We start from the raw sequence: 18,936 nt of genomic DNA, 5'->3' as shown, positions 1-18,936 counted from the left end.
GGATGTCAATGAAAAAAAGTTCTTGTTTTTGCTCTTATTAGTTCAATAAAGCTCTGAGTTAAATAATTATTGTTATACAAGGTGTTTATAAATGTTTCTAGCATCAAGGGTGGCTATGAAATGTCAAAAAAATTGCCGCTTATTACTAATGATGGTTTCGATTTTTCAACTGACTTTTGCAATTAACCTCAAACATGGAGCAAAGTAAGTTTCGAGAAATAAACTGTTTTGTTGTGGTTTGAAACCTGAAAATCTAAAACTTGGACACAAAATCGTAACTGAAACGTCATTGACGTAAGTATCATAAATATTTTCAAGATTGTTATATTCACTATGAAAACAAAGCGGCAAAATAGTACACAAAATAAATTTCAGAGCCACCCTTGATGCTAGAAACATTTATAAACACCTTGTACAAATGAATGGTTATATACAAAAATTTTTGGTTCTAAAATATTTTCTTGCCTTGTGGTGCATCTATTTATTTATGAGATCATTGAACGAGACTTGGACATAACCTCTAAACTGTAGGTGATTTTAAAATCCTCAAAACGGCGGTGTTTTTGTAGTAATAAATCGACGACTCGTGCGATGCTCCGAAAATCTCGACGTGACCTTGACATAACCTTAAAACCGGCATTTCCACAGTAAAGCGACGACTCGTCCGATGCCCCGAAAATCTCAACGTGACTTTGACATAACCTCAAATCCTCTGCTACGTTTTTCCACCTTTTTGCAGTGACATGTCTCAAAACTTCCGGAATTCGTACTTCTACAACTTGCCCAACGAAGTACTGATCCAGATTCTGAGCGCCATCGACACGTTCTCGCTGCTAAATTTCTGCAAGATCTATGACTGTGACTATTTTTTCCAAGACCGCGGCGTTATCAAGTAAGTTTGCAATTTTTTAGCCTAAGATCACATTCTCATGTTCGATTTCTAAAAATGCTCGAGCGCCATCTGTTGTCATTTTTCGTGACTGTAGACAATGAGCGATCTCTAGCGGTGGCTGCGGTGTTTAATGAGTGAGAGTTTCAGAAATGTCGACTTGTACAAGAAGTATGAATTGGAGGATTTGGCGCAGATTTCAAAGAAAATCGCTTTTGAGCACGTCTCCACGCTCAACGTGAATTGTTTGTATTGGGTGCAAGCAGCCAAACTACGAAAATTTGTCTCTAGACTGGTCAATTTGGACACTTTATACGCAATACAAACGAATTTGAGCCTCTCGTCCAGTGACACGGAAGTTTTCTCTAAATTAAAGGTAAAAAGACACTTTCAACCCCTATATCTAACCCCCGGAATTGCAGATTCGAAAACTGGGAATTTCAGTGAAAAGACAGGACGAATTGGGCACTCGCAAAATGAAATCCGTCCAAACTTTGTACCTCAACATCGTAAAAGCGAACACTTTGATGAGCCCCCTGACCCTGGAAATGGCCTTCCCTGGCCTGACAAAATTATGGGTTTGTTGCTCCCCGTCACCCCCCATTGTCTACAATTCCTTTTCCCAGATCGACGTCGAGGAGCCCTGCGGCCGCGAAGTCATCCTCCACTGCCTCAACGCCGAAACCCAAAGCAAAATCTTCTGCCAAGTCAACGCCCCCATCCCTTCAATCAACTTCGATCATTACTGGCTCACCACGTACTACAACAACCGACGAGCCTGCCAACCTTACGTCATGTGCTGTGGTTAGTGTGGAAAAAACATTGTACACAACACTAACACACTTTTTTAGAGAAATTTAGCGCCAAGCAGCTCCGCTCGAAAAGCATCTTCGAAATTGAGGGGAAATTGGGGAGCTGGAAAGTCCTCGACGAACTGCGCTGCTCCAAGCCGTACGGCCCCAAAGACGCGCGAGTAAAGTAGCCCCAAACAGTCGTACCAACTCATTTTTTTGTAGCGATTACTAGTCAATGAACGGACGCTCGACACGATCCGCTTCGAGGAGCTCAACTTCTACCACAGCGGCCCCATTTGCAACAACAGGTGCAGGGAAGCCGTCGAAGAAATACTCAAGTCTCCGTGCTCAACCCAACTGAAGAAGTTGTGCGTGATGATGTGCCTACTACAAAGTGAGTGTTCTATTGTTTTCACCAAGCACTCTTTGAAATTTCCAGATCAAAACGCCACTGAGGCTGTGCGGAACAGTTTCACGAGGAAGAGGATTGGGGTGGAAAACTCAGTGGCCGCGCACCCCGCGGGGGAGATTTTCCGCAACTTCCCGGAGTTGCAACACTTGGCGATTTACGTCTGTCACCAGTAAGACAGCTGGGGGTTGCCGGGGTGATAACAAGTGTCGTCGTAGCAACACCAATCAAATTCGCCCGGTGTCTTAGCAACCCACTTGCCCCACCCCCAACGTAAACATGTGCTCATTTCGTCTGTTTCAGGACCTCTCATCACAGCGCCATTCAAGGGTACCCCTTGATCGCCCTTTTCGAAAACTTGGAGAGTCTCACCCTGGAAATCCCGATAACTTTAGACGGCAGTTTTCTAACGGAGGTGTTGAAGAAGTGCAAACGCTTAGAAAGATTGAAGGTAACCTCGTTGGCTCAACACGAAAAACTCAATTTTAACATCGCCGCGGCGGCCCCAAGTGCCACGTCGCTGAAGGATTTCCGGTACGAAAACCATCGAATTCAGTTAGACAAGCTCTTGGAGCGCCTGTGTTTGATCAAGTCGAAGAAATTGGAACGCCTCGTGCTAATCTGCAACGATATCGACAAGTTCAGTGCGGCGCCCTTGAAGGAGCTCTTCGAGGTGAACCCTCAGCTCGTGTTCTTGTATTTTCGCATCCAGAATTGCACGGATTCGGCGATGCGGATGGCGCAACAGACGTTGAATTTCTACAAGAAGAAGCACCCGTGCAAGGTTTTCCTCGTTACGAAAAGCGACGTTTTTCATAGGTTAGGTTTCCCGATTCCCGACGTTCATTTCTGTGAAATGGTAAAGTGTGACAACACCGTCGGGAGTTTGTGCGCTCTGGAGGATTTTGTAACATTTTAGAATAGAGTAAAGTCGTTGGAAAAGTTTATTGGTATAAATGGGCTACAGTTAGTTCCTATTCAGATCCCTGGAAGAGAAAACTGAGTCAGTGTTACCAACATCCTCGATTAAACTCACCGTAGGATCGCAGTCGGCGCAATGCCACGAGTACCCGCGCTTCTTGGGGCTCTTCTTCAGCGGCGGATCCAAACACGTGAAGTGGTAGATTTTCTGACAGTCGTCGCATCGGACGGCGTTGCTCGACAACGTCCCCGTCTGGCAAACGTCGCAGACGACGGAAATCTGCGGTTTGTTCGGCGAGGTCAACTTCTCGATCTCCTTCTCCGGGAGCGGCACGAGTTTCACCACCGGCGGCGGCGCGTTGTCGTTGTTCTCATTGGGGACGTAGAAGCACTGCGGGTTGGACTCGGAAGGGACTTCGCCAGCGGGTAATGGAATGGGTTTGATCTACAAAGAGACGCGCTGAAGAGGTGTTAACAATGAAGGCGTTACCTTTATGGTGATCCGAGGATGAGGAAGTGGCTCGTCCAGGTCCAAACTCTTCTTCTTCCGCTTTCTTTTGTGCTCCTTCGTCGACCCCCCCAACTCCGGGGAGTAGCGGTTCTTGTGCTTCTCTCTCCTCCGCTTCTTCCCCGACTTACTCCCGTGTTTGGTCGTTTCAAATCCGTTCATTTCCGTCTCGATGATGATGATTTCCGGTGGAGGCAAAGCTGGTGGCTCCTCCACCGGTTTGATTTTGAGTTTCGGTGTGGTCGTCATCTCCACGTCCGAGCGCTCTCTGCTGTACCGACTCTTACTGCGTCGCGGCGTCTTCATCTCCTCCACCTCCGAATCGGAGGTTTTATCGCACTCGGAGCACTGCCACCCGTACAACTTCGACTTCTTCGGGAGGCGAGTCAGCGGCGGGTTGAGACAGTTCAAGTGGTAGAAGAGGTGGCAAGTGTCGCATTTGGCGAGGAGGTGCTGGTCGCGCTTCTGCCGACAAATCCCGCACTCGTTCAACATGAGCGCGTCCTGCTTGGCGTGGCTGCTGAGGATGCGATCCGATCTCCCGGCGGGGATGTTGTTCAATGGGAACCCCACGCCCATCTTCAGCGCCGCCGCGGTGGGCACCATCATCGGTTGGGTGGTTTTGGCCACCGTCGGCTTCCCCAGGTCCTCGATGTTCGGTAGGTTCTTCGTGGGACACGCGCTGAGGATGGCCGAGTGGTACTTGTGCACGGTCTGTTTCAAGTCGAGGTTCTTCTTAGTCTCCTCGGCGTTGGTCTTCAGCAACTACAACAAAGTAACATTTGCAGACAGTTCGTCCCCGACAGTTTGCCCCCAGAAATTCGTCCCCTTGAAAATTCGTACCCGGAAATTTGTCCCTGAAAGCTTTGTTTATATACAATAAATTTTATCTTTAAAATTAAAGACGTATTGTATTGCAGATATTAATTTTAAGTTAAATTATATAAATCATATTCTTCAATTATTATTAAAAATCGCACCTTTAAAACTGTCAAAGTTACGAAATTTTATAGACAAATTTTGATTTTGAGTTAATCCTACATATGAAAAATTCTAGAATTCTTACTTCTTTAATTATTATTAAAGATCGCACAGGGACGAATTAAACTGGGAGCAAATCGCCTTGAGTACGAATTGACCGGGGGACAAATTGCCGGGGACAAACTGCTCGTATCCCAACACGTAAGTTAAGAAGAGATGAGAGTACCTCGTCGTATTTGAGCCGAAGCTTCTGTTGCTCGTCCAGGAGCTCGGTGTTGCTCTCCAAGAGCTTCTCCAGCGTGTCTTTCATCCCTTTGAGGCGGTCGTTGCGGTCGAGGTAGTACGCGATGAACTCCACCGTGAAGGCGGGGGGGATGTGCCACTTCTTCCGCACGTCGACCAAAGCGGCGGTTTGGGCCTCCTGCATCTCCAGCACCATGGTGTTGATGCCCATCAACTCCGCCTTGCGGAGGAGTTTGCGGCAGGCCGAGGCGCTCGTCGTCAAGAGACGCGGCATCTTCTGCGTCGGCACTACAAGAAGCGAGTTAAAGAGTTCGAGTGAGTTGTGTGGGGTTGATCTCACCCCACGGAGGCGGCTTCAGCGATTTGTGGTTCAAAAAGTGCACCTTCTGCTTCTCCAGCTTGCGTCTGATTCTGACCTGCTCCTGGGTGTCGTAGTGGCCTTCTTTCTCGAACTGCAGCTTCCGGTAGTGCGTCCTCAGCTGGAGTGCCAGGTAGTTCTTCTTGCGGCGCTTCACCAGCGTCTTGTCCGAGTGGAGTTTACAGTGGGCGTAGAAGGGATCGGCTTGGTCCACTTCTTCAGAGTGCGCCTCCGACAGGAAGCCTTCTCTTTGCGCACTGAAAAGACAGTGAGAGGATTGTGGCTCCCCCAGGTCCTCCAACTCACCAAGTGACATGGAAATAGGTTTTGCACATCCCCGCGTCGCACCCTATGCACACCCCCGTCCTGGCGAAGCGGTCGTCTTGGCACAAACTGCAGCTCTTCGCCCCCCACTTGCTATAGGGCATCTCGAACAGAGTGACACTGGTGAGTTTGTCGACCTCCCCGAACGCCACCCCCGGGACGTAGAGCGCGCACACCAGGTGGATCCACTTCCCCACGTCCGTCTCCTTGAAGATGCCGCCCGAGTTGGGGCACAGCTCGCACACGGGGTCGGTGACGCCGGCTTTGCACGCCTCGCAGAACCAGGGGGCTGTCGGGGAGAGCGAGTCGGTGCTGGCGAGGCTGGCGGAGTCCGAGACGCCATAGCAGGCCTCGTGGACGGTGACGCCGCAACTGTCGCATTCGACGATCTCGTTGATGCCGTCGCTTTGGTCGCCCAGGCAGCCGCAGCAGATGAGGATTTGGGCGTCTTTCTCGTTGAACTGCAAGAGAGACAAGCATTAGGGGTGGGCTGGGGGTGGACTAGGGGGGCTCACGTGGTGGTCGGACATCGTCCGCGGACTGTTGTCGACTGGAATTGTCTCATTCTTTATGATAATTAAAACTACAAGTATTGGAAAACTGTAAAGTCTAAATTATTGATGGAGTTGTTCTCCCACTGTTTCTGCATAAAATATGACAAAATCAATATTGAAGGGTTAAAAGTGGTTAAAGATTTACAAGAGCGAGGGAGGGGGAGGGAAGAGCCCCAAACCCGATCGAAATTTTCTGATTTTTAGACTCAAAGTCCACCAAATTTTACTGCTGTGGTCGTAAAATTGTCGAACTCAAAGAATTTAATACAAAATTTTGGATTTTGGCTTCGTCCTTGAAATAATTTTTTTTAAATCTTTGTTTTTTGTTCTAAAATTTCGTGATTGGGTGTATTGTATAAATGCCCTTTAGGGCAATATGTCCACGAAATTTCACTACTCCAGAGTTAAAACTGTCAAACTTACAGAATTTAATCAAAATTTTGAATTTTGAGTTCATACGACAAGTAAAAAATTCTAAAATTCTAATTTTTTTTATTTTTGTTCTGAAATTTTGTTATTTAATCAAGTCCACCAAACTTCACAATTTTACAAAAAATTTACATTTTGGGTTCATCCTTGGAAATTTTTTTTTTAGAATTTTTGCTTTTTGTTCTAAAATTCCGTGATTTGGTGTACTGTACAAATGCCCTTTAGGCAAGAAGTCCACAAAATTTGACTGCTACAGCATTAAAACTGTCAAATTTACAGAATTTAATCGAGATTTTTGAATTTTGACTTCATCCTACAAATAAGAAATTCTAAAATTTTTGACTTTGTTTCTAATATTTTGTGATCTAGTACAATCAATAAGCACCTTTGAAGTGACAAGTCCACCAAACTTCAATGCCTAAGAATCAAAACTGCAATTTGGAGAATTTGACAAAAAAAATTGGATTTTGGGTTCGTCCTTGATATCAAAAATTCCAGAAGTTTTGTTTTTTGTTTTTAAAATTCTATGATTCGGTATACTTGCCCCTTTCAGTTTACGAAATTTCACTGCTCTAGCGTTAAACTGTCAAACTTGTAGAATTAAATCGAAAATTTTGAATTTTAAATTCATTCTACAAATAAAAAAAATTCTAAAATTTTTAATTTTTGTTCTAAAATTTTGTGATTTTGTAGTCAATAAACATCTTTGAAGTAACAAGTCCACCAAACTTCACTATGTTACAAGTAAGATTGTCAAATTTAGACAATTTAACAAAAAATTTTGGATTTTGGGTTAGTCCTTGAAATACAAAATTCTAAAACTTTTGTTTTTTGTTCATAAAGTTCGTAATTTGGTGTACTGTAAAAATAGCCTTTTGCTAATAAATCCACTGAATTTCACTGTTCCAACGTTCAAAGTGTAAAAATTAGACTTCAATCGAAAATTTTGGATTTTGAGTTGGTCCTTGAAATAATTTTTTTTAGAATTTTTGCTTTTTGTTCTAAAATTTCGTGATTTGGTGTATTGTATAAATGCCCTTTTGGTAATAAGTCCATAACATTTCACTGCTCTAGCGTTAAAACTATCAAATTTACAGAATTTAATCGAAAATTTTGAATTTTGAGTTCATCCTCCAAACAAAAAATTCTATTTTTTTTTATTTTCGTTCTAAAATTTAGTGATTTTGTGCAGTCAATAAACACCTTTGGACTGACAAGTCCACCAAATTTCACTGCCTTAGAAGTAAAATTGCCAAATTTAGAGTTTAACAAAAAAATTGCATTTTGGATTTGTCCTTGAAATAAAAAATTCTAGAAATTTTGCTTTTTGTTCTAAAATTCCGTGATTTGATGTATTGTATAAATGCCCTTTTGGTAATAAGTCCACGAAATTTCACTGTTCCAAAGTTAAAACTGTCAAAATTACAGACGTTTATCGAAAATTTTTGATTTTGAGTTCATTCGACAAATAAAAAATTCTAAAATTTTTGATTTTCGTTTTAAAATTTTGTGATTTAGTATAGTCAACAAGTCCACCAAACTTCCCTCCCTTAGATATAAAATTGCCAAATTTAGAGAATTTAACAAAAAAAATTTGGATTTTAGGTTCGTCCTTGAAATATTTTTTTTAGAATTTTTGCTTTTTGTTCTAAAATTTCGTGATTTGGTGAACTGTGTAAATGCCCTTTAGGCAATAAGTCCACAAAATTTTACTACTCCAGCGTTAAAACTGTCAAATTTACAGAATTTAACAAAAAAATTTGGATTTTGGGTTCGTCCTTGAAATAAAAAATTCCAGAAGTTTTGTTTTTGTTTTTGAAATTCTATGATTCGGTATACTTAATAAATGCCCCTTGGGTAATCAGTTCAAGAAATTTCACTGCTCTAGAGTTAAAATTGTCAAACTTGTAGAATTAAATTTTGAATTCATTCTAGAAATAAAAAAATTCTAAAATTTTGTGATTTTGTAGTCAATAAAGACCTTTGAAGTAACAAGTCCACCAAACTTCACTGTTTTACAAGAAAAATCGTTAAATTTATACAATTTAACAAAAAATTTTGGATTTTGGGTTCGTACCTACTTGAAATAAAAAATTCCGGAATTTTAGTTTTTTGGTTGTAAAGTCCGTAGTTTGATGTACTGTATAAATGCCCTTTTGGTAATAAGTCCACGAGATTTCACTGTTCCAACTTTAAAACTGTCAAAATTACAGACTTTAATCGAAAATTTTGGATTTTGAGTTGATTCGACAAATAAAAAATTAAAAAATTTTTGATTTTCGTTTTAAAATTTTGTGATTTAGAATAGTCAACAAGTCCACCAAACTTCCTTCCCTTGGATATAAAAATGTCAAATTTAGAGAATTAAACAAAAAATTTTGGATTTTAGGTTTGTCCTTGAAATATTTTTTTTTTAATTTTAATTTTTTGTTCTAAAATTTCGTGATTTGGTGTATTGTATTGTATGCCCTTTAAGTATTAAGTCCACGAAATTTCACTGCTCCAGCCTTAAAACTATCAAATTTAGAGAATTTAATCGAAATTTTTGAATTTTGAGTTCATCCGCCAAATAAAAAATTCTAAAATGTTTGATTTTCGTTCTAAAATTTTGTTATTTAGTACAATCGATAAACACCTTTGGAGTAACAAGCCCACCAAACTTCACAGCCTTTGAAGTAAAACTGCCAAATTTAGAGAATTTAACAAAAAAATTTGGATTTTGGGTTCGTCCTTGAAATGAAAAATTCTAGAATTTTTGGTTTTTGTTCTAAAATTTCGTAATTTGGTACACTCAATAAATGGCCTTTGAGTAATAAGTCCACTGGATCTAGCGTCTGTGAAGTTTTCAAAATTTTATCGAAAATTTCGAATTTTGAGTTCAACCCCTAAAAAATTCTAAAATTTTGAATTATTGTTCTAAAATTTTGTAATTTTGTACTGTCAATACACACAATTGAAGTAACAAGTCCACCAATTTTCACTGTTGTAGCGTTAAGATTTGGAATTTTGACTTCGTTTTTCAAACAAAAAAATATAGAATTTTTGCTTGCTATCCTAAAATTCCGTAATTTGGTATGATTAATAAATGCCCTTTAATTAATAAATTCACGAAATTTTACTGCTCTAGCGTCGAAACTGACAAATTTAGAGAATTTAACAAAAAATTTTGGATTTTGAGTTCATCGTACAAATGAAGAAGTCTTAAATTTTTCATTTTTGTTCTTAAAATTTGTAACGATGAATAAAGGAACAACGTCCACCAAATTTCTCCAGTTTAGCTGTGAAATTGTCAAAGTTATGGGAATTTAACATAAAAATTGGGATTTTGGTTTTATCCTTGAAATAAAAAAATCCAGAATTTTTGCTTTTTGTTCTAAAATTCCGTGATTTGGTGTACTGTAAACGCCCTCTAGATAATAAGTCCACGAAATTTCAGCGCTAAAGCTGTCAAACTTTCAGAATTTAATCGAAAATGTTGAATTTTAAGTTTACAGTCAATAACACGTTTAAAGTAACAAGTTTTTGCACTAAAATTCCCAAATTTAGAGTATTAAACAAAAAAAAAAGTCCTACGACAATTTAAACGTAAATAAAGAGCCCAAGCATGCCATGATTCAACAAGTTAACGCCCGAAATTTTGTGACCACTATACCACCAATACCGTCTTTGTTTCGCCAATTTTAGATCGTCTTTTGTTGAAATATTGACCATCGCCTACTTGATAGACCAACCAAAGTATTCCCATATCAAGCCGGCGGTGACACAAACAAAACAAAATCTACTCTCCCAGGCTACTTGACTTTCAGCTTCAAGGCCATCCCATTAGACTACGAAATCAAGTCTCTTACTGTGTTCAGCTGCAAATTGGCTTGTTGTATGACATCTGAAATGGACAGTCCATCTCCATTTGGCAGATTCAAGTTCTTCAGTTCGTCCAAATCCGAGCCCTCTGACTCTTCTTCACTGCTGTCATTATCTAAAACAGTCTTGTAGTCTCAGCAGGCGTGAAAGTCGTCTTACCATCGTCGTTGCTCTTCCCCGAATCGTCGTCGTCGTCGCTGACCTCGTGATGGTCCTCGATCCGGAAATCCGAGTCGTCTGAACTCTCCTCTTCGAGATCAAAGTCCAAAATCGAAGCCTGCGTCTCCACGGGCTTCACCCTCCGCTTGTTGGGGTCCCTTTCAACTGTCAAAAAGTCCATAATAAAGCCAAGTTGCGAAGCTGCGACTATCGATTAAAACCCCCGAAAAAAAGGGCAGAAACGCCGCCAATCTGGGCAGTCGCAACACCCCCAAATCTCCCCCCGATTTCCCGCACGCCAACCGAAGAAATCAGACTCACCTGAAGTCATTCTTGGCAAAACTGACGGCTTTGTTCATTTGTTTAAAAAATTATTGAACATGGATACCGGAACATAACCTCACTTCCGCGCGTCACTCGACCGGTACACGAGCTTTATCGATTTTCGAAATATGACCGGGAAATTCCGTGCGATTTTGGATTTCTGGGGGGATTAGGGGGGCACTTACTCGCTGTTTTCGTGACGAAATCGATGTCTTCGGCGCGATCTAGAAGGCTGGTCATTGCTGGGGAGTCGAGGACCTTCTAGATGGAGGGACCCAAAGACGCCGGCCAATTGCTGGGTCTCTTAAATTCGCCTGCGGTGCTCAGGGACGAGTGAGATTTGGGGGGATTTGGGCGGTGCTGGGACTTTTCTCATGGTACAAAAGCGCGATTTTCATTGTTATTTGCGAGTCAAAGAGGTGAAGAAAAGAGGGGAGAGGTGGCGAGTTTCAAACACTGGGGAGTTTTTGGCGATTGTTTTTGGTACGATTTGGTTATTTAACGCCAAGTACACGCGGGATTGTCCAAATGGGCCGACAAAAGCAGGGAGATGAGATGCGAAGTTTTAAAGATGGTGGCGCCATCTCTTGCGCAAAGGACGTAGTAGATCCTAGATTTCAATTTTAAACGTTTTTAATGCGGTTATTTAGTGACGTACGTCAAAAATTCGGGCAATTTTGGATTTTGCGTGAAATTCTGCGTAAAACGAGCACCGATAATTCAAGTTTGCTTCACAAATAAACGAGATATTGATCAAATTAGGTTTTGAGAGCTTCTTTTTTTTTAACGAGATTTTTCGGAGCAAAAATGGCGTTTATTACCCTTTAATTATACATTAATGGAAAGAGCAGATCGAGATCTATCAACTGACCAAATCTCAGATTCTTTGGTCAAATAGTATACGAGTGGCGGTCAAAAAAACAAATCCAAAATTTTTCTTTGCTTAAGTCGGAAAATGTTTTCCCAAAAAAATTCACTAACGATTTTTGGGTTTCTGAAATCGCATTCTCAGGTAAAGAAGCGCGATAAAAACGATGGTAAAAACCCCATCTTTCGATCTGTCTTAGTTTGGGAGATATCGAGCTTTATACAATTTAGCACTAAAAAATCAGTACCCGAAGTTTTAGTCGCTTCTAATTCCTTTATTTGTGGACGTACGTCAAAACTTCAGACAGTTTTGGATTCTGCGTGAAATTCTGCGTACAATGAGCACCAACAACTTGAGTTAGCTTCACAAATAAACGAGATATTGACCGAATTAGATCATTAGAGCGTCTTTTTAGGGCCATTTTTATGGAGATTTTTCAGAGCAAAAATGGCGTTTATTGCCTTTGAATTATACATTAATAGAAAGAGGAGCTCGAAATCCATCAACTAGATAAATCTCAAGTCCGTAGGTCAAATAGTATACGAGAGGTCGTCAAAAAAACAAAAATTCGATTTTTTTTATCGTTTGAGTCGGAAATTAATTTTTCAAAAAAAGTTGAGCAACGAATTTTGAATATCTGGGACAGCATTCTAATGTAAAAAAGGGCGAGAAAAACGACGGTGAAAACCGCATCTTTCGATCTGTCTTAGTTTGGGAGATATCAAGCTTTATACAATTCGGCACTAAAAAATCACTACCCAAAACTTTTGTCGTTTCTAATTCCTTTATTTGTGGACGTACATAAAAAATTCGGACAGTTTTGGATTCCATGTAAAAATCTACATAAAATGAGCAAAATAACTTCAAGTTTGCTTCACAAATAAACAAGATATTGACCAAATTAGGTTTTCAGAGCGTCTTTTTGGGGTCAATTTTAAAAAGCTTTTTTGGAGAAAAAAATGGCATTTATTACCGTTCAATTATACATTAATGAGCAGAGAAGCTCGAGATCTATTAAGTGATCAAATCTCAGATCTGTAGATCAAATGGTATACGAGTGAAAGTTAAAAAACCAAAAATTCAAAAATTTTCACTTTCTAAGTCGGAAATTGTTTTTCTAAAAAAAATGACAAGCGAATTTTGGATATCTGAAATTGCATTCTGAGGTAGGAAAGCGTGAAAAAAACTATGGTAAAAATCGCATTTTTCTATCTGTCTTAGTTTCGGAGATATCGAGCTTTGTACAGTTTGGAACTAAAAATTCACCATCCGAAACTTTAGTTGCTTTTAATTCGTGTATTTATGGACGTACGATAAAAATTTGGATTCTGCGTGAAATTCTGCGTAAAATTAGCACAACAACTTGAGTTAACTTCACAAATAAACGAGATATCGACTGAATTAAGTTTTCAGAGCGTGTTTTTGTGGTAATTTTTATAGAGCTTTCTTGGAGGAAAAAATGCATTTTTTACCATTGAATTATACATTAATCGAAAGAGCAGCTTGAGATCTATCAAATGGCCAAATCTCAGATCCGTAGGTCAAACAAATCGAGTTTTATAGAATTCAACACTAAAAAATCAATACTCGAAATTTTTGTCGTTTTTAACTCCTTTATTTGTGGACGTACGTTTAAATTTCAGACAACTTTGGATTCTGCGTGAAATTCTGCGTACAATGAGCACCAACAACTTGAGTTAGCTTTACAAATAAACAAGATAACCGAATTAGGTCATTAGAGCGTCTTTTTACGGCCATTTTTATGGAGCTTTTTCGGAGCAAAAATGGCAGTTATTGCCTTTGAATTATATATTAATGGAAAGAGGAGTTCGAGATCCATCAAATGGCTAAACCTCAGGTCCGTATCTCAAATAATATACGAGGGGTCGTCAAAAAAATAAAAGTTCGAATTTTTTTATCGTTTGAGTCGGAAATTAATTTTTCAAAAAAAATTGAGCAACCAATTTTGAATATCTGAGACAACATTCTAATGTAAAAAAGGGCGAGAAAAACGACGGTGTAAACCGCATCTTTCGATCTGTCTTAGTTTGGGAGATTTCAAGCTTTATACAATTCGGCACTAAAAAATCACTACCCAAAACTTTAGTCGTTCCTAATTCTTTTATTTACGTACGTACGTCAAACCAACTCTACAAAATTTCAGAATTTAAGTCCAAGAACTTGAAATTTTACAAATTTTGAACATTGAAATTTTGGCCATTATAACTTCTGACTAGGTTTACCAACTGTACAAATTTTCGGAATTTTAGCAACGAAAATTGAATTTTTACAAATTTTTATTATTTGGAGAACTAAAATGTTTGTTCTTTTCTTTTGTAAAATTCTGTAACTTTTGCAATTTTGAGAGTAAAACAATAAGATTTTGAGCATTACAGCTCCTGATAAGGTTTACCAACTGTACATAATTACGGAATTTTAGCACCGCAAATAGAATTTTTGAAACTTTTTTAATTTTGGTGGACTAAAATATTTGATCTTTTTCTGTAAAATTTTGTAACTTTCACAATTTTGACAGTAAAGCAATAAGATTTTGAGCATTACTTTTCCAAACAAGGCCTACCAACTGTACAGAATTTTAGAATTTTAGCCCCAGAACTTGAAATTTTACAAATTTTTATTTTTTGGTGGACTAAAATCTTTTCTGGAAAGTTCTGTAACTTTAGCAATTTTGACAGTAAGGCATTGAAATTTTAGCCATTACAACTTCTGAGTAGGTTTAAAATATGCACCAAACAAGTTGAGTTAGCTTCACAAATAAACAAGATATTGACCAAATTAGGTTTTTTGAGCGTTTTTTTGGGGTAAATTTTAAGAAGCATTTTCGTAGCCAAAATCTCATTTATTACCGTTCAATTATACATTAATGGAAAGAGGAGTTCGAGATCTATCAAATGGGTAAACCTCAGATCGGCAGATCAAACAGTATACGAGGGACGTCAAAAAAATAAAAGTTCGAAATTTTTTATCGTTTGAGTCGGAAATTAATTTTTCAAAAAAAGTTGAGCAACGAATTTTGAATATCTGAGACAACATTCTAATGTAAAAAAGGGCGAGAAAAGCGACGGTGTAAACCGCATCTTTCGATCTGTCTTAGTTTGGGAGATTTCAAGCTTTATACAATTCGGCACTAAAAAATCACTACCCAAAACTTAAGTCGTTTCTAATTCCTTTATTTGTGGACGTACGTCAAAACTTCAGACAGTTTTGGATTCTGCGTGAAATTCTACGCAAAATAAGCACCAAACAACTTGAGTTAGCTTCACAAATAAACAAGATATTGACCAAATTAGGTTTTCCCAGCGTCTTTTTAAGGCCATTTTTTAAGGAGCTGTTTCGGAGCAAAAATGCCGTTTATTACATTTCAATTATACATTAATGGGCAGAGAAGCGCGAGATCTATTAAGTGACCAAATCTCAGATCTGTACGTCAGATGGTATACGAGTGGAGGTTAAAAAACTAAAATTAAAAAATTTTTATTGTTGAAGTCGGAAATTGTTTTTCTAAAAAAATGACTAACGAATTTTAGATATCTGAAATTGCATACTTAGGTAGAAAAGCGTGAAAAAAACGATGGTGAAAACCGCATCTTTCTATCTGTCTTAGTTTCGGAGATATTGAGCTTTATACAGTTGGGCACTAAAAAATCACTACCCGAAACTTTAGTCGCTTCTAATTCCTTTATTTGTGAACATACAATTAAAATTCGGACACTTTTGGATTCTACGTGAAATTCTGCATAAAATGAGCAATAATGACTTGAGATAGCTTCAGAAATAAAAGAGATTTTGACCTAATTACGTTTCTAGGTGTTTTTGAAGCAACGCTCTGAACATCTAATTCGGTTGATATCTCGTTTATTTATAAAGATAGATCAAGTTATTGAAGCTCATTTGACGCAGAATTTCACACAGATTACAAAACTGTGCGATATTTCCGCGCATGTCAAAAAATAACCAAATTAGAACCGTTTAAATGCCAATAGATATAAACCTCGATTTCTCGCTTATTTACGAAGCGAATTTCAAATTTTTGATGCTCATTTTACGCAGAATTTTACGTAGATTCCAAAACCGTGCGAATTATTAACGTACCCTCTCAAATAACCGAGTTAAGCCCGATTAAAATTGAAAAAAAAAGAGAAACTTTGCAGTTGGCAGCACTGCATTTGGGGGATTTCCAATAATAAAACTCAAGGTAGGAGCACTGAATGCTTTATTGAACCAAAATTATATACATCCTAGACCAAGGCTAACAAAACGCCAAAAACTCAGCACAGAGTGACGTGAAAAGAATTTGTACCTTTCCTACAAAATGTCGACATTGGCAGTGCTTCTTTTACATTTATATCCACATGTATATTAGTTTTGTTCTATGACAATTAAGATTATAATGTCAACACTTATAAGTACGCCGTGCTTCAAAACGATTTTCATCTAGTTGCCTTGGATGTAAACATTTAGAGGTTATGTTATAACCAGGCGACTAGATGAGAATCTCTGAGACGGTGTGACGAAGAGATTCGGGCTATTTCTTTGGTAACAAGCGACGCCTTCTTTCATACATCGAAAGTTCAAAGAAAGAAACATGTGAAAGAAGGCCGAAAAAATTGTGCTGCGCAGTTTGAGCTCTCAATGTATGAATTAAGTATCTCCGCTAAGATGAAGCATTTCAGTGCCCAAATTCCTAGAATTTATTACAAACTACGTGAAAGCAATTAAGGAGCGTTGATCTAACACTTATAAACATGTACTGTCAAAAATATCAACATTTATACACACATATTGTTATATTTACAAGAACTTTTCGAAAGCAATCGATCTAAAGTTCACACGTTTTACATAGACATTCTAGAAATGGCGCCAACTGCAAGCAATTTTTGGGTAGAAAGCGGTTGGACTGTGACAATGTTGGAATGTAAGGGCACTACAAATTATTATTATTATCTTTTAGTATTAAATATACCTATATATAGAGAAAACATTTCAATTATGATCAGTCAACATTTTTAGATTTATAACAGCGTAATGCCAATTACACGGTGCTCACCAATCATTTGTGAACACCCTGTAGAATGATTTGTGACAAGGCAGTTTCTTAATTTTAATAAATTGTGATCCAACTATAGAACAAGACGTAAAAACCTGAAATGCTTCAGTGAACACGCACGATTTCAACGAAATGTCAGTTCGAGTCGAAAAAGTGCGCACCTCTCCTTAAAAAAACACTAATTTAGGTCCTAATTATATACAATGCAAAAATAACTTTACTACGCTCAGTTTAGGCTGCAAATGTCACTTTGACAGGGAATTTCGGGGTACAAAGTTGGCACCACTTCCCCTCAGAATTTGACATTTGATGTTGGAATTTGCAACCTAAGCCGACTGCGATCGAACTGATTTATTTACAAATCGTAAATAATACACCTAATTGATAAAATTATTTCCGAGTTTTGGTGCAGAATTGATTATGAATTATTCAGAAAACGTGTCATGATATTTGAAGAATTGCAGCACAAAACTGTAAGGGACCGCAGCCAACGTTGATTATATTAGGAGGCATTTGGCGGCCAGGAGCATGACGAAGTGTGGGGCGAAGCCGAAGGACGAGGCGCTGCTGACTTGGATGTCGCCGTCTTGTAAGAAGGGGGCGCTGATGACGTGGATCACTCCGTTGGTGCAGGCGACGTTGGGGCGGAAAACGGGGATTCGTTCGCCTTTCCAGTGGATGATGAAGGCTGTGGAAGGAAGAAACGTGTGAGAAGTGAAACTGCAAGTTTTTTCATTCAAGCAAATTTTTTAAGCATTGGAAATTTTTAGTTTTTTCATTTTTGAATTTTTAAGTATATTGTTCAGTTTTACAGTTTTTGAATTTTACATTTTTTTTTAAATGTTTTAATTTGGCTTTGAATTTTATACTTTTATTAGTTTTTAAATTTTTAGAATTTTTAAATTTTTAGATTTTTAGATTTGTACTAGTTTACTAATTTTATTATTTTTGAGAATTACAAAATTTTGAATTTTGAAAGTTTTGCATTTTAACGATCACAATTTATGGAATTTTTAATTTTTTAATTTTGGGATTTTTTGAATATTACATTTAATCGATTTTTCGATTGCAATTTTTTAATTTTCAGAATTTTGAAATTTTGAAATTTCACAATTTTTTTTAACATTTCTCGAATTTTTGACTGAGTTTTTACAACTTTATTCAGTTTTATAATTTTTAGATTTTTTGAAATTTTAGAATTTTGAAATGTGGGAGTGTTGAATTTTTGTCACGAGTTTGATTCCTTGAAATTTTTGAATTTTTAGAATTTAGAAACGTGTAAGAAGTGAAACTGCAAAGTTTTTCAATTCAAGCAAATTTTTGAAGGATTGGAAATTTTTAATTTTTAAATTTTTGAATTTTTGGGTTTTTGCAACTTTGTTTTACATTTTTACTAGTTTATTAATTTTATTATTTTTGGAAATTACAAAATTTTGAATTTTGAAAGTTTTGCATTTTAACGATTACAATTTATGGAATTTTTTAATTTTTTAGTTTTGGGATTTTTTGAATATTACATTTAATCGATTTTTCGATTACAATTTTTGAATTTTCAGAATTTTGAAATTTTTAAATTTCACAATTTTTTTTAACATTTCTCTAATTTTTGACTGAGTTTTTACAACTTTATTCAGTTTTATAATTTTTAGATTTTTTGAAATTTTAGAATTTTAAAATGTGGGAGTGTTGAATTTTTGTCACGAGTTTGATTCCTTGAAATTTTAGAATTTTTAGAATTTAGAAACGTGTAAGAAGTGAAACTGCAAAGTTTTTCAAATTCAAGCAAATTTTTGAAGGATTGGAAATTTTTAATTTTTAAATTTTTGAATTTTTGGGTTTTTGCAACTTTGTTTTACATTTTTACTAGTTTATTAATTTTATTATTTTTAGAAATTACAAAATTTTGAATTTTGAAAGTTTTGGATTTTAACGATTACAATTTATGGAATTTTTTAATTTTTTAATTTTGGGATTTTTTGAATATTACATTTAATCGATTTTTCGATTGCAATTTTTGAATTTTCAGAATTTTGAAATTTTTAAATTTCACAATTTTTTTTAACATTTCTCGAATTTTTGACTGAGTTTTTAAGTAATTACAACTTTATTCAGTTTTATAATTTTTGGATTTTTTAAAATTTTTGATTTTTTGTAAAATTTGAAATTTGTAGTCTTGGAATTACTGGTATTTTTGCGTTTTTACAATTTTAATAATTTTCTAAAATTCACAATTAATCGATATTTTA

The 18,936-nt window shown here is 37.4% G+C and overlaps 3 protein-coding genes across 6 annotated transcripts in view; 1 reads left to right on the top strand and 2 right to left on the bottom strand.

Moving 5' to 3' along the window:
• The first annotated feature begins 594 nt into the window (after positions 1-594).
• LOC148176665 (uncharacterized) lies at positions 595-3,035 on the top strand. Of its 2 annotated transcripts, XM_088033735.1 has the most exons (8): positions 597-892; positions 1,040-1,265; positions 1,312-1,467; positions 1,516-1,693; positions 1,741-1,862; positions 1,906-2,077; positions 2,123-2,264; positions 2,396-3,035. In XM_088033735.1, exons 1-8 carry the CDS (start codon positions 744-746, stop codon positions 3,009-3,011), a joined length of 1,761 nt encoding a protein of 586 aa, XP_087889861.1. In that variant the 5' UTR covers positions 597-743; the 3' UTR covers positions 3,012-3,035. The 2 variants fall into 2 exon arrangements, with proteins under 2 accessions (XP_087889860.1, XP_087889861.1); XM_088033734.1 differs by having other exon boundaries at positions 595-892; positions 1,906-2,264.
• LOC148176664 (PHD finger protein 14) lies at positions 3,023-11,212 on the bottom strand. 3 transcript variants are annotated; one of them, XM_088033730.1, is made up of 9 exons: positions 10,940-11,212; positions 10,431-10,595; positions 10,259-10,386; positions 5,410-5,888; positions 5,086-5,360; positions 4,729-5,033; positions 3,504-4,286; positions 3,129-3,458; positions 3,023-3,091 (listed from the first exon to the last, which is right to left on the bottom strand). In XM_088033730.1, the coding sequence occupies exons 1-9, from the start codon at positions 10,992-10,994 to the stop codon at positions 3,071-3,073; spliced, it is 2,541 nt and encodes an 846-aa protein (XP_087889856.1). In that variant the 5' UTR covers positions 10,995-11,212; the 3' UTR covers positions 3,023-3,070. The 3 variants fall into 3 exon arrangements, with proteins under 3 accessions (XP_087889856.1, XP_087889857.1, XP_087889859.1); XM_088033731.1 differs by having other exon boundaries at positions 3,023-3,078; XM_088033733.1 differs by lacking the exon at positions 10,940-11,212 and adding an exon at positions 10,752-10,887.
• Positions 11,213-15,839: 4,627 nt separating this feature from the next.
• The window catches only part of Fas1 (fasciclin 1 Fas1 domain-containing), a 269,852-nt gene continuing 266,755 nt past the window's right edge, over positions 15,840-18,936 (bottom strand). The window contains exon 12 of the mRNA XM_088033527.1: positions 15,840-17,378. Within this exon, the coding sequence (XP_087889653.1) occupies positions 17,188-17,378 (191 nt within the window). The 3' untranslated portion in view covers positions 15,840-17,187. The remainder of the gene's footprint in view (positions 17,379-18,936) is intronic.

Source organism: Gnatocerus cornutus, chromosome 4, assembly GCF_029298725.1.
Source record: "Gnatocerus cornutus isolate USDA-ARS CGAHR chromosome 4, icGnaCorn1.1, whole genome shotgun sequence".
Lineage (NCBI taxonomy): Eukaryota > Metazoa > Arthropoda > Insecta > Coleoptera > Tenebrionidae > Gnatocerus > Gnatocerus cornutus.
The sequence above is the reverse complement of the archived record's forward strand: the minus strand, read 5'-3'. Positions and strand labels throughout refer to the sequence as shown.